This window comes from Mytilus edulis, chromosome 3 (assembly GCF_963676685.1).
Source record: "Mytilus edulis chromosome 3, xbMytEdul2.2, whole genome shotgun sequence".
NCBI classification, from domain to species: domain Eukaryota; kingdom Metazoa; phylum Mollusca; class Bivalvia; order Mytilida; family Mytilidae; genus Mytilus; species Mytilus edulis.
The window spans coordinates 16,117,588-16,132,454 of record NC_092346.1 but is presented as its reverse complement, the minus strand read 5'-3'; the positions used below and the strand labels follow the sequence as shown (position 1 = coordinate 16,132,454).

The 14,867-nt window shown below is 34.2% G+C and overlaps 1 protein-coding gene across 2 annotated transcripts; it reads right to left on the bottom strand.

Annotated features, from left to right (window-relative positions):
- Nucleotides 1–641: 641 nt before the first annotated feature.
- LOC139515901 (cysteine and tyrosine-rich protein 1-like) lies at nucleotides 642–14,657 on the bottom strand. Of its 2 annotated transcripts, XM_071305652.1 has the most exons (5): nucleotides 14,500–14,657; nucleotides 5,847–5,916; nucleotides 3,686–3,846; nucleotides 3,002–3,031; nucleotides 642–1,010 (listed from the first exon to the last, which is right to left on the bottom strand). In XM_071305652.1, exons 1-5 carry the CDS (start codon nucleotides 14,552–14,554, stop codon nucleotides 832–834), a joined length of 495 nt encoding a protein of 164 aa, XP_071161753.1. In that variant the 5' UTR covers nucleotides 14,555–14,657; the 3' UTR covers nucleotides 642–831. The 2 variants fall into 2 exon arrangements, with proteins under 2 accessions (XP_071161753.1, XP_071161754.1); XM_071305653.1 differs by lacking the exon at nucleotides 3,002–3,031.
- Nucleotides 14,658–14,867: the final 210 nt, after the last annotated feature.

Below are 14,867 nucleotides of genomic sequence, written 5' to 3'. Positions count from 1 at the left end.
CATCACTGAAAGAACACATATCATTGTTCCTTAATGGAGAGAGTTTTAACATATGTTTCAATTTATTTGCAGTCAAGATTCCACGATACCAAATTTGTAAATCATGACGTTTTAAAGTAGATCATCAGATGGTGAGTGCAATGTTGATACAGTATGTAAAAAGCAAGTCAAATATCAAAGATACCAAACTCCGAGGAAAATTCCAAACGGAAACACCATATTCAAAAGGTACAATCAAAGCCGAAACACATCTAACACATGAATAACAACTGTCATATTCCTGACTTGGTTGGATTCAACCTGGCATAATCAAAAGTACCTTTGCAAAACCTCTGGTGTCTTATGCAAAAGACATTTTCTATTGCAGTTGCAGATAAATGTTTAGTGTTTGCATTTGGACCAATTTCCCAATAACGCCGTTGTAGTTAATCAAGATAGACATTCGATCATGTATACATTTTTTGTTTAAGGCCAGCCGAAGCACGCCCCAAGGTGCAGTAGTTTCTTACTGCATTGAAGACCCGTTGGTGGCCTTCGGCTGTTGTCTGCTCTTTGGTCAGGTTGTTGTCTTGTTGACACATTCCCCATTTCATTTTATTTATTTCGTAGGAGTCTTAAACGATAATGATCTACGTACTATACTCATTCTTATATACTTTTATTACCGAAATAAATATTATTTCGTAAAAATAAAACATTGAAACACAGCAAAGTAACACATGTAGAAAAGAATGTTATCACATTGATGAATTGAAAGTCCTTTAAAATCTGTTTTGTATGGCAACATAATAGATAGACAACAGTCACTAAAAAAACAATGGCAATGCCTAGCTATTGTTTCTGTGGTGCTGTTCCCGAATATGGCGGTGGTGGTTGGTTGTAAGCGAAAGCGGATGGAGCTGGTTGACCTGGATGAGCTCCCATTGGTGGTGGATATGCGGCATTTTGTACAGGTGGATACACTGCGCCACCTGGTGGAGGATACTGATTATACTGTGGTGGTGGTTGACCTGTTAAAACGCAAAAGAAATCATTATTTTATATCATAAAAAAAAATTCAATACTGAAATATTTGATAATATGCATCACTAATGCTAGAAACTAATTACTAGTTAGCATGTTTATTTTGTTGGACCATTGAATATAAATATCCTGTCATGTAGTGTGGGGGATTTTCTACTGTTCAATGGAAAGACTACTGTATATACATTTCCTGATAAGAAGTGTGCCCCGTTGCAGTGTTAACGTGGGATACATATATACCCTGATATGTTGTGGTGTTTACTGGTGAGAAACACTATATATATGAATGCCCTAATTTGAAGTGCATGTAGACTGTTGTAGTGTTAACGTGTGAGACCACTATATATACATACCCTGACTTGATATATGGACTGTTGTAGTGTTAACATGTTAGCTAGACCACTCTATATACATACCCTGACTTAATATATGGACTGTTGTAGTGTTAACGTGTTAGACCACTATATATAAAAACTCTGATATAAAGTGTGTAGATATAAGAAGATGTGGTATGAGTGCCAATGAGACGATTCTCCATCAAAGTAACAATTTATAAAATAAAACCACTACACCGACAAAAAGCTATAAGCTATAAAGGGCCCCCAAAATTACTAGTGTAAAACCATTCAAACGGAAAAACCATCGATCAAATCTATATAAAAACGAGAAACGAGAAACACGTATGAACAACATAAACAGACGACAACTATTGTACATCCGATTCCTGACTTAGGAAAGGTGCAAACATTTGCAGCAGGATTAAACGTTTTAATGGTACCACTTTATATAAATTCTTTGACATGAAATGTGGCCTGTTGTAATGTGTATATGTGAGACCACTATGTAAACATGTCTTGAGCGAAAGTGTGGAATGTTGCAATGTGTATGTGTGAGACCACTATGTAAACATTTCTTGACCTTAAGTGTGGAATGTTGCAGTGTTAAGGTATGAGACTACAATATATATATATATGGACCGTTTTAGTGTTTAAGTGTAAAACCACTTTATATACATACCCTGACTTGATGTATGGACTGTTGTATTGTTAACGTGTGAGACTACTCTATATACATACTCTGATATGAAGTGTGGACTGTTGGAGTGTTATAGTGTGAGACCACTCTATAAAAATTTTCTGATATGAAATGTGGATTGTTGTAGTGGTAATAAAAAATAAAATTAACGGTACCAATTTTCTAACATGCAGGATGACTCTATCTATATTCCCTGACCTGAAGTGTGTCCCTTTGTAATGTGTAAGTATGAACCACGTGCACTATGTAAACATTCATTGACCTGAAGTGTGGACTGTTATAGTGTTTATGTGTTAGACTACTATATACACGTACCCTGACTTGATGTATGGACCGTTGTAGTGGTAACCTGTGAGACTAATCTATATACAAACCCTGACTTGCTGTATGGACTGTTGTAGTGTTAATGTGTGATATATACATACCCTCATATATTGTCTTCACTGTTGTAGTGTTAACGCGTGAGACTACTCTTTTTACAATCCCTGAATTGATGTATGGACCGTTGTAGTGTTAAAACTTGAGACCTCAACATATACAAATCCTGAAATGAGTTGTGGCCTGTTGTAGTGTTAATGTGTGATATATACATACCCTCATATATTGTCTTCACTGTTGTAGTGTTAACGCGTGAGACTACTCTTTTTACAATCCCTGAATTGATGTATGGACCGTTGTAGTGTTAAAACTTGAGACCTCAACATATACAAATCCTGAAATGAGTTGTGGCCTGTTGTAGTGTTAATGTGTGATATATACATACCCTCATATATTGTCTTCACTGTTGTGGGGTTAACTGCTGATACAACACTATATGCATACCCTGATATGAAGTGTGCACTGTTGTAGAGTTGAATTTAGGTGAGACCACTCTATATACATACACTGACTTGATGTATGGACTGTTGTAGTGTTAACGTGTGAAACCACTCTATATACATACCTTGATTATACTGTGGCGGTTGTTGTTGACCTGTTAAAACAAGAAATAAAGCATTAATTATCAAAGGAGAAAAATTCCAATACTGAAATATTTGATTAAATTAAATTTATGGAAAGACTACTGTATATATACATTTTCTGAGTGAAATTCCTTACATTTTATATTAAATATATAAATAATGTATTAGGAAGATGGACTTCGATTAATACGTTATATAGTGACCTGTTAGATTATATTGAAACTCGGACTTTGTCCTCGGTTAATATAATTTGAACAGGTCCATATATAACGTATTGACCTCGTCAAAGGTCTATATATGATAAATATTAACGTATGCATAACTAATACTTAAATTAATCAGTAGAATTCATGTTTATTTTGTTGAATCACTGAATACCCTGACATGTAGTGTAGGCTTTTCTAGTGTTCAATGGAAAGACTACGACATGTATATACATTTCCTGATATGAAGTGTGGACTGTTGTAGTGTTAACGTATGAAACCACTCTTTTCACATTCCCCGACCTGAAGTGTGGCCTATTGTAGAGTTCACAAGTGAGACCACTATATATACATACCTTGACTTGATGTGTGGTCTGTAGTGGTGTTAACGTTTGAGACCACTATATATACATAGTGATCTGTTGTAGTGATAATGTATGAGACCACTGTATATATACATACCCTGATATACTGTTTGGACTGTTGTGGTGTGTGCTGGTTGGACTACTGTTCCACGATTACCACGTGTTTTACATGCTCCACATAATACAGCAACAATAACTATGACAATGACCAATCCAATCATTCCTCCAATAACTGCTCCCACAATACTTCCGATTGCCCTAATAATAAAACGTTCAATTATAAAAGGCATGTGATGGCGTCTATTAAAGTATCGTTTCCCACAATAACTGCTCCCATAATACTTCCGATTGCCCTAATAATATACCGTTCAATTATAAAAGTCACGTGATGGATTCCATAACAACTAATTTCCTAATGCTGGTAGAAAAAAAAATTTGGTTGGCTTGCTTGCTTTCAGTTTGTTTGCATAAATGTTTATTTAATCTTTGAAATTAAAATGGACATCTTCAAACAATATATATAGGCATTAGTTAAACTTGTATATAGTGTAATGATATTGTCATTATTGTATTTATTTATGTTGGCCTGATTTGTGTTGTGTGGCCTGATAGTTGTTTACAGAAAAATCTTAGAACTGTGCAGTTTAGAACAATTACAGAATGATTGGAACTTTCCAGAATGATCCTAATAAAAGATGCGTTATATAAACTTCTACATTTTACTAGAAACTTCTGTTGTAACTTTCTAGGATGTTCTAGGATGTTCCATTATAGACTGTTCTAGAATCTTCCATGACAATTATATATATATACAGACACTAAAGTTAAAGACACACTCTTGGACTTGGACTTAGACATCGATAGACATTAGCATTCACAGCATTTGGATTGACACTTTTATTCTACAAACAACATCATACTGGATTGTGACCTTAATAGTGAACGTAATATTCAGATTGGATTCAAAAAGATATCCGGATACAGATAAAGATAAAAGATTGGACTCATATTTTGACAGTTAAGTTGACAATAATATTTGTGTAATACTTCTTGTAAACTTTTGTATAATAAATATTGTTAAATTTTACTATTGATTTGTGTCTTTTGTTGGCTACAATTTAAAGGCGATTTCTGGCCGTAACAATAGTATATTTAAATTTAATTGGATGTTATCCTAACCTAATTGTACAATATACAAAAAAAGCAAGCTTACCAAAGTCGTGCATTACATCCATTAGGAAATTAGCTGTAAAGTATCAGTTCCCATAGTATCATTTGTTTTTATTTGTGACAGTCGTGCCACGGCTCCTACAATCGCAGATGTATTAATGAAATTTACGTATAGAAGTTTGGTATATTACTTGTTATCTTGTCCTAGTCTTAAAGAATATTATACATTTATTTCCCGTGCCTGAGGGATATATGAAGATTTGTTCACTCAAGAAAAATCATATTTCACGAGGGCATCGCCCGAGGGAAATATGACTTTTTGAGGGTGAACATTTTTTTATATTTCACGAAGCCACGGGAAATGAATGTTTTAATCCACTTGAATATAAAATTTACAACATATTCTTTTTCTTATCCGTTTTGTTTTATTACGAAACACAACATAGACAATGATAATCAGTTCATTGATTATTTATTCTTTTCTAATTGTTTTTAGATTTGAAATAATTTTTAAAACAAACCCTATCAAAATGTTAAATTGAAACATTAACCGCAGGTAACGTCGCACAAGACAATCCCGACGTTCAAAGGGAATGTGAAGTTTTGTTCGACGTCACGTGTGATAGTTTTAACCTATCAAATGTTGATTCAGCTATCAAAATCAACATGCAGTGGAATAAAAAGATTTTGTTCAAGGACAAAGTGGGATAGTCTCAACCAATCATATTTAATCAATATGTATAAACAGTGGAATTAAATTTGGTAACATTACTGGTTTTTTTCTTTATAACATCGTATTACACGTGTTTCTTTATGAATACCATTATAGGAGGAGCTCATTGTGTATTTATTTATAACTTTCAATAGATATCAGGTTTAAATTGTGAATTCCAGACGTGTGTTTTATCTACATAAAAAACTCACCAGTGACGCTCGAATAAAAAAAAAAGTTGAAAAGGCCAAATTAAGTACATTGTTTAAGAGCATTGAGGACCAAAAATTTCCAAACGGTTTTGCAAAATAGCGCTAAGGTAATCTATATATGGCTCTAGAAATATATTATTTAAATACAAAAAAGTCATTCTTACCAGTAGGTGTCGCAGTAGTAATAATAGTTGTAGTAATAACTGTAACAGTATCCGGCGAAGGTAGGTACCACTAGAAAAATAAGTATATGATACATTCTATAAGTTCAGTAATTATCAGCTAAGGTTGGAAATACAGGTAAACAAACCAGTAGAATTCAGTCTCCGAGTGAGGTAGGAAATACTAGGAAAATAAGTAAAGTACAGCGGTAGTTACTTCAGCAGTCTCCATCTGAAATCGGTAATACTAAAGGCACAATAATTTATTTACACTGTAAAATAGTTATCGGGTCAGCTAGCGTACGTACACTTTAGGAAACATGGTTCCGTTTTGAAAATGTCTCTTCATTTTGAAACAATAGAAACAACTTATTTCTAAACCAGTATGGTAATACACTTACTTAATCACAATTAAAGATTAATGAACACGAAACCAACAAAAGGGGTACGAACGTGTTGCCTGCGAATGTGATAGGGGGCGAAATTGATTTTTGGCGAAAGCACCCAGATTCATAACAATACTCGGCTGAGGTAGTTAAAATATGTTCTACTAGTAAATAAATAAAGTTGACAAGAGTATCCGGCTAAGATAGGTGGTTTTAGTAAAATAAGTAAAAGTAAACGCACGCGTAGATATAGTTATTGTATATATTCTACAACCGTTATTTTATGTGTTAGATTTTAACATTCGTTACTAGAAGCATGAGGGATTGGATCATTGCATTTTAAATTTCAATAAATTTGAGAATGGAAACAGGAAATGGCATGGTCAAAGAGACAACAACCAGACCAAAGAGCAGAAAACAGCCCAAGGCGACTAATGTGTCGTCAACACAGCAAGAAATACCGAAACCGGAGGCGGCCTTCAGATGGTCCTTGAAAAAAATATGTATATATACTAGTTCATCGAAAATGGACTACACTCCGAAACATATAAGTAAACCGTAATTAAAAAAAACCAAACAGGACTAACAGTGACCAGAGGTTCATGAAATCGACAGATATTTAATGGGTTTAAGTCTCCTAAAAAAAAAGAACAATGGCGTTTTGTATGAAAACTAGTTTGACGGCAAAGTAATCTATTTGTAATGAACGATCTATTTATGGTGTATATAAATGCAATAGTAATTTAAGTAAAATTGAAATTAATTTTAAAGAAGCTCTAAAATCACGAATATTAATAAAAAAAAATGGTTTTCTTCAAAAGAAAACCATTTGAACATTTATTGTGGCGAGTTTATATAGACTGAGTGTACAATATCTAACTATTTGTCAGAACAACTCTATTGTGTGTACGCTATAAAAGTGGTGTATTTGTTTAATAAAAGCTTTTTAGTACAATCAATTCCCTGTGTGTAATTTTAAGATTTATAATACTGTTTAGTTTGGGTTTTTTAAGTTAAAGGGCAAAAATAAGCCTTATACTTTTCTCTTTCTCTTTTTGATAAGACTATTTTCCGTAGCAATCATAAGATAATATATTAAAGTTACAAGACAAAAGTTACCAAATGTAAAGTCATTTTGCCATTTTCTTTTTGTTGTAGGATGTTTCTTTGTTTTTATAATGACCAACATTATCACACAATGTTGACTGCTGTACCGCTTTTTTTTTTTCGACATGTTTACCATGATATACTATGTCTGTTTGTCTTGTTTACACATTGTTTTCATTATTTTTTGTTTTGTTCATTATAGTGGAATAGTATGCGACAGCCATACAAGTGGGAAGTTTAGTTACATATAGCTGCTATAAAACCAGCTTTAGTCCACCATTTACTACTAGTACTGTACATTAAGAAATGTCAGTACTAAGTCAGAAATATGACAGTTGTTGTGCATTTGTTTGATGTGTTTGAGCCTTTGACTTTGCCATTAGATAAGGGATTTGTTTATTTAATTTTTCGTTTAAGTTTGGTATTTTTGTTATTTTACTTTTAAAACTCAACACAACATAGTTGCATACGTTTATGCCCGCGTCACACTGTCCCGATTTTTATATACGATGGACACCCGAATGCGAAAATTGTAAGTTCGTACGAAGTTGGTCCCGATCTCGTTAAAATACCAAAAAGTGACCGAAGCAAGTACGATGAATAACGAAGTCTATACGATAGTGCCGAAATTATATACGATAGCAAAAGATGGACAAACGAAGGTTAACTGAAGACGGGTATTTAAGCTTCATATCTCAGCCGAAGCCTACACGATGGATCACTAAGGCTACACGATGGATTACGAAGGCTACACGATGGATTACGATGATGGCGCGATGTCCATACAATGTCTAAAAGACGTCGTGTACTGTAACAGCTTGAAATAGCATAATACACAGGAAATTGGTTGCTCATTTTTTTCCCTGCTGGTTCTAAAGACAATATTAAAGGTATTTCCAGTTACTGAATGTTTTGGTTGATTTCTAAAAAAAATAGTTTATGTATCAAATATGCATATTCAATTTACCATTTTCTGCATGTGTCATATACAAATATAGTGTCCATATTTATCCCCAATATGTTACATACGAGGGGATGCCACGCTCGGCATTGCCTTTTTTGAACTGTAAAATGTGTGCACTAGTCTGAATAATCACCCATAATTATGCCCATGTTTACTGATCTATCTTAAAGGTAAGGTAATGGGTTCGTTGATCCCTTTTATTCAAAAAGAGCTCTTTCCAGGAGAATATCATAATACTATAGACAAAAAGAAGGATGTGGGGAAAGCAACAAATACGGCAAAATATGACATATAGAAAACAAAATGGTTATGGAATAAACATTCGTGTGACAACAACTCAGACGATACATAAAAAATCAGAATAACGAAAAAAAAGTTGATTTCCCTATATACGTGTACCTGCAGTGTTGGTGTACGAGGCGCGTTTATGATTTTCATTATGTTACTTGATATGAAAAATTGACAAAAAATAATATTTAACTTGTAAAAGTAAATCCTGAGCCTGTAATAGCTGCTCTTCTTGTTCCATTTGAATTAATAGAAACAACGCTGTCGCATTTCTTGTTCTCATAGAATCATATGATATGAGCTCCATGTTTTGTGAACGTCTTTCTTAACTATCGTATTAGACTGACCAGTGCATATCGCGCATGATACTTTAAATGTATTTTAGCGCGAAAATTAACTTACATTCAGCTGGATTTATTGCCGTCGTAGTTCCATCTTGTCGCCTTCGTACTTTTATTCGATGGCAACACGACGGGATTACGAGGTCTTCACGAAGTCGTGTTGCCATCGTAAGACATTTGGGTAGCTTCGTGATTCATTCGTGTAGACATCGTAATGTCAAAACTGCCCGATGAAAACGATGGAAACACGAATGCAATACGATGTTCAAAGATGCATTCCCGGTGACATTACGATGTTGAGGATGGTGATACGAACTCAATACGAACCCTCAACATCGGACGCACCTTCGGGGATTTTTTAACATGTTAAAAAATTTAGAACCTTCCCGAAGTTGTCCCTGAAGGCTAGAAAAAGTGGCCGATGGTTTTACGATGGTTAAAGATGGCACAACGAATAGCCCGATCTGGATACGACCAGTCCCGATTTTGAAAATTTCCATAATCGTTTTGCCATCGGCGTAAAAATCGGGACAGTGTGACGCGGGCATTATCAGGAAAGAGCATAAGAACATAAAGAGGTGTGGGTATAAATTATGAACTAGGGATATAAATGAGGAGATGAGGAGAAGAACAGATATAGAGTTAAATAGATAGATATGATGTATAGTGGGAAAATGGGGTACGAAGAGACATGGGATAAACTAATGAAAATAAGAAGATGGTTGGTAAAGTGTTAAATGAGGTATAAAGAGAAGTGTGAGATCAAAATATAAGGTATAAGGAGAAGAGAGGTATAAGAGGATATGAGGTACAAAATGATATGGAGTATTAGTGGGGTATAGGGATTAAAAAGAGATGTGATTTATAAAGGATTGTAGGCCAAGAGAAATGGTATGGAAATTTTCTGTAAAGGGATATCAGGTATAAGGAGCTGTTGGGTATAATGAGATGTTAGATGGAAAGAGATGTGAGGTATAAGGAAATATGAAGTATACAGAGATTTGATGTATAAGGAGACGTTGGTAAAAAGAGATGTGAAGTATAAGGAGATGTTGAATAGAAAGAGATTTTGTAGGTATAAGTAGATGTTAGGTATGAAAAGATATGAGGTATAAGGAGAAATGAGGTTTAACGATATATGAGGTATAGGGGGATATGAGGTATAAGGAGATGTTGAATAGAAAGAGATTTTAGGTATAAGGAGATATGAGGTTTAAAGATACATGAGGTATAAGGGGATATGAGGTATAAGGAGATGTTACTTGATAGAAAAAGGATGTGGGGTATAAGGAGATGTAAGATAGAAATAGATGTGGGGTATAAGGAAAATGAGACATACAGAGATATGAGGTATAAGGAGAAGTGGATAGAAAGAGATGTGAATTATACGGGAAAATGAGGTATACAGAGATATGAGGTATAAGGAGACGTTGAATAGAAAGAGATGTGAAGTATAAGGAGATGTTTGATAGAAAGAGATGTGAGGTATAAGGAGATGTGAGATAGAAAGTGATGTGGGTATAAGGAAAAATGAGACATATATGAGGTATAGGGAGAAATGGATAGAAAGAGATGTGAATTATACGGGAAAATGAGGTATACAGTCTGAGAGCTTGCATGTCAGTTAACTGCTAGTAGTCTGTTGTTATTTATGTATTATTGTCATTTTGTTTATTTTCTTTGGTTACATCTTCTGACATCAGACTCGGACTTCTCTTGAACTGAATTTTAATGTGCGTATTGTTATGCGTTTACTTTTCTACATTGGCTAGAGGTATAGGGGGAGGGTTGAGATCTCACAAACATGTTTAACCCCGCCGCATTTTTGCGCCTGTCCCAAGTCAGGAGCCTCTGTCCTTTGTTAGTCTTGTATTATTTTAATTTAAGTTTCTTGTGTACAATTTGGAAATTAGTATGGCGTTCATTATCACTGAACTAGTATATATTTGTTTAGGGGCCAGCTGAAGGACGCCTCCGGGTGCGGGAATTTTTCGCTACATTGAAGACCTGTTGGTGACCTTCTGCTGTTGTGTTTTTTCTATGGTCGGGTTGTTGTCTCTTTGGCACATTCCCCATTTCCATTCTCAATTTTAGAGATAAGAGTTATAAGGAGAAGTTGGATAGTAAGAGATTTGAAGTATAAGGAGATGTTGGATAGAAATATATATGAGGTTTAAGGAGGTGTTACATATAAAGAGGTGTAAGGTGTAAGAAAATATGAGGTATACAGAGATATGAGGTATGAGGAGACGTTGTATAGAAAGAGATGTGAAGTATAAGGAGATGTTGGGTATAAAAAGATATGAGGTATAAGGAGAAATGAGGTTTAAAGATTATGAGGTATAAGGGGATATGAGGTATAAGGAGATGTGAGGTATACAGAGATGTTAGGTATAAGGAGATGTTTGATTTAAAGAGATATGAGGTATAAGGAGATGTGAGATAGAAAGAGATATGGGGTATAAGGAACAATGAGGTATAAGGAGATGTGAGATAGAAAGATATGTGGGGTATAAGGATATGTTGGGTATAAAGAGATATGAGGTGTAAGGAGGTTTTAGACAGAAAGAGGTGTGAGGTATAAGGAAATATGAGGTATACAGAGATATGAGGTATAATGAGATGTTGGATAGTAAGAGATGTGAGGTATAAGGAAAAATGATGTATACAAAGATATGAGGTATAAGGAGACGTTGGGTATAAAGAGATTTAAGGAATAATGAGATGTTGTAAATAAAGAGATGTGAGGTATACAGAGATGTTAGGTATAAGGAGATGCTGGGTATAAATATATATATAGAGATAGGGGTAGGAATATGTGAGGTACACTAAGGAGAAATGTGGTATCAGGAGTTGTTGGGTATAAAGAGTTGAAAAGTATGATAATGTTCGATATAAGGACATAATGGTTACAAGGAGATGTGGTGAATACGGAGATGTTGGGTTTAACGAAAGTCATGTACAAAGTCATGTACATGTATTAGCAGATATGCGTAAGTACGTGTAGGGATACGGAGAATTGGGTCATTAGTACGTGTGGGGATACGGAGAATTGGGTCGTAAGTACGTGTAGGGATACGGAGAATTGGGTCGTAAGTACGTGTAGAGATACGGAGAATTGGGTCGTAAGTACGTGTAGGGATACGGAGAATTGGGTCGAAAGTACGTGTAGGGATACGGAGAATTGGGTCGAAAGTACGTGTAGGGATACGGAGAATTGGGTCGTAAGTACGTGTAGAGATACGGAGAATTGGGTCGTAAGTACGTGTAGGGATACGGAGAATTGGGTCGAAAGTACGTGTAGGGATACGGAGAATTGGGTCGTAAGTACGTGTAGGGATACGGAGAATTGGGTCGTGATTCTTGTAGGGATACGGAGAATTGAGTCCGCAGATGTGAGGTATAAGGAAATGTGGGATATAATAAGATGCGGATGAGGGCATGTACACTGTATGGTATAAAGATACATTGTTTGGGAAATGTTGGTGATTAGGACGTTGGTATATGGAGATGTGAGATAGAGATATGGGGTATATTTGTATTAATAGATTTGAGCAAGGATGTGTATGGTAACGAAGATTTGGGTATTATGAGATGTTGTTATATGTGGTTATAAGATGTGGGGTATTATGAGATGTTGTTATATGTGGTTATAAGAAGATGTGGGATATTATGAGATGTTGTTATATGTGGTTATAAGGAGGTGTGGGGTGTTATGAGATGTTGTTATATGTGGTTATAAGGAGATGTGGGGTATTATGAGATGTTGTTATATGTGGTTATAAGGAGATGTGGGATGTTATGAGATGTTGTTATATGTGGTTATAAGGAGATGTGGGATGTTATGAGATGTTGTTATATGTGGTTATAAGGAGATGTGGGGTATTATGAGATGTTGTCATATAAGTCGTTATAAGGATATGTGGGGTATTATGAGATGTTGTTATATGTGGTTATAAGGAGATGTGGCATGTAAAAGGTGGTATGGAATTATGAATAAAGGCATATGGGTATATGAAGAGATATTAAGGAGATGATGGGTATTGGTTGTTGGGTTTTGTTTTTTTTTTTTTTTTGGGGGGGGGGGGGGGTTAAATAAATTCTTGATTAATGGATATTTAGGATAAAAAAAAAAGTATGTGGGGGAGATATGTTGGTTAAAGAAGACAATCATAAACTTCATAAATTATTGTCTTATACTTCAAGAAAAGGGAGAGAACACCCCGATCAGATTTATAAGTGTCACTAAACTGCCACTCATAAATGTAAATGGTAAAATCAAATATGTTATAGGTCTAAGCAAAAACAATGATATATATATACTATTTCTGACTTTGCGGTATGGGCTTTATAATTGCTCCTCGGTAAAAACCTATAGTTAGTTATTTCTATGTCATTTGATCTATTGTGGAGAGTTGTCTCATTGGCAATCTTACCACATCTTCTTATTTTTACATTTGTTGAAAAGTACACTTTTCAGCTTTTGGTATATAAAAGTTCAACTTTAGAATTAAGCTTAATGTCTATTGATAGAAATTCATTGCTTCCTCATTGAGGTCAATGGGATATATACCTATATCATAAGATATTCCTGTTCTTTAATTTACTTTTATTCACAGGTATATTATAGAAGAGGGTCTGGATGGGGGGGTCTCTTATTCTGTAAACATTAAATTTTCACCCCTTTTTTCTCTAATCTTTAAAAAATTAACCCCTTTTTACTCTAATCTTCAAAAAATTAACCCCTTTTTTCTCTAATCTTCATTTTTTTTGCCCGTTATTCTCTAATCTTCATTTTTTAAGGGCATTATTTTTTAATCATTTAACCCCATCCAAACCCTCATAGAAATCAGTTTAAATCAGTTCACTGGACTGAAACATTGGTGACATATAATAGGTACATAGAAGTGTAATCAAATTTTATATCTATAAAGTATGTTTAAATTTATATAAATCACCTTTGACAACAAAATAAATATTTGAATAAATCCTTACGTACATGTATATTGTCGCTAGTCATGATTTGAAGCAAAATATGCTATATATAAATTATTCCGTAAAAATAACCTTCTAGCAAATATTACAATTCATAAACCAAAAGCGCTCTCCCATTCACATTGTAGGCAGAATTAGTTTATAAGGAAAATTCGAAGAAAAAAATCACAAGAAAAAAGGAAAAATGACAAAAAAATATATGAGTTTGTCTTTTCTTTTTATTATTTTAAATTGTATGGAATTGTAAAATTGTAAATGGAAATGGGGAACTGTCAAAGAGTCAACAACCCGAACAACGAGCAGAAAACAGCCTATGTTTGTTTTGGTCAAAAGGTTGAAGGAGGCAGAGCAATAACCCCCCACCCCCCGTTCCACAGCATCTAGCTCCTACGGTCCTGTAGACATAAACTAGAAAAAAAAAGATTTTGTTAATATATGTATATATGTATGTGATGCTGATGTATTTCCTTGTATAAATAGTTGAAATATAAACATTTAATTTGGTTAAAATGACGAGTAATAACTAAGAGATAAGATATATTCCAGTATAATTGTTTATTCTACTCGTATCTTACCATTTTGATTCAAAATTCCCAAGAAAAAGCACAAAATCTTTGAGTAATATTCCATCTCAATACTTAAACTGAATTGAACATCAAAAGCGGTATTTCAAAATGGTAAGAAACTACGTCATTTCTGAAGCATTCTTTAAAAATCATTGGAGAGGATCAAAGTTTAAATTCTATATTATACGATGTAGATTTATAAATAACCATATGCAATTGACACTAGGTTAAATTATGAAAGTAAAATCTAAATAATAAAAGTGGCTAAGATTTAAATAGATTTGATTCATTTACTGGTCAAATAGTAGAACTTATTCGAGTATACAATATGAATGTACTTTTCATTTTGATAATTTTTTATTTAAGAATTGAATGCT

Bases quoted from the DNA above. Each gene is read 5' to 3' on its own strand.
- LOC139515901 (XM_071305652.1), bottom strand. From the start codon at position 14,554: ATGGAATATTACTCAAAGATTTTGTGCTTTTTCTTGGGAATTTTGAAT. The intron at 5,917-14,499 runs GTAAGATACGAG...TTATTTTTCTAG, and splicing joins GGGAATTTTGAATCAAAATG to TGGTACCTACCTTCGCCGGA. The intron at 1,011-3,001 runs GTATGTATATAG...GCGTTTTAACAG, and splicing joins ACCGCCACAGTATAATCAAG to GTCAACCACCACCACAGTAT.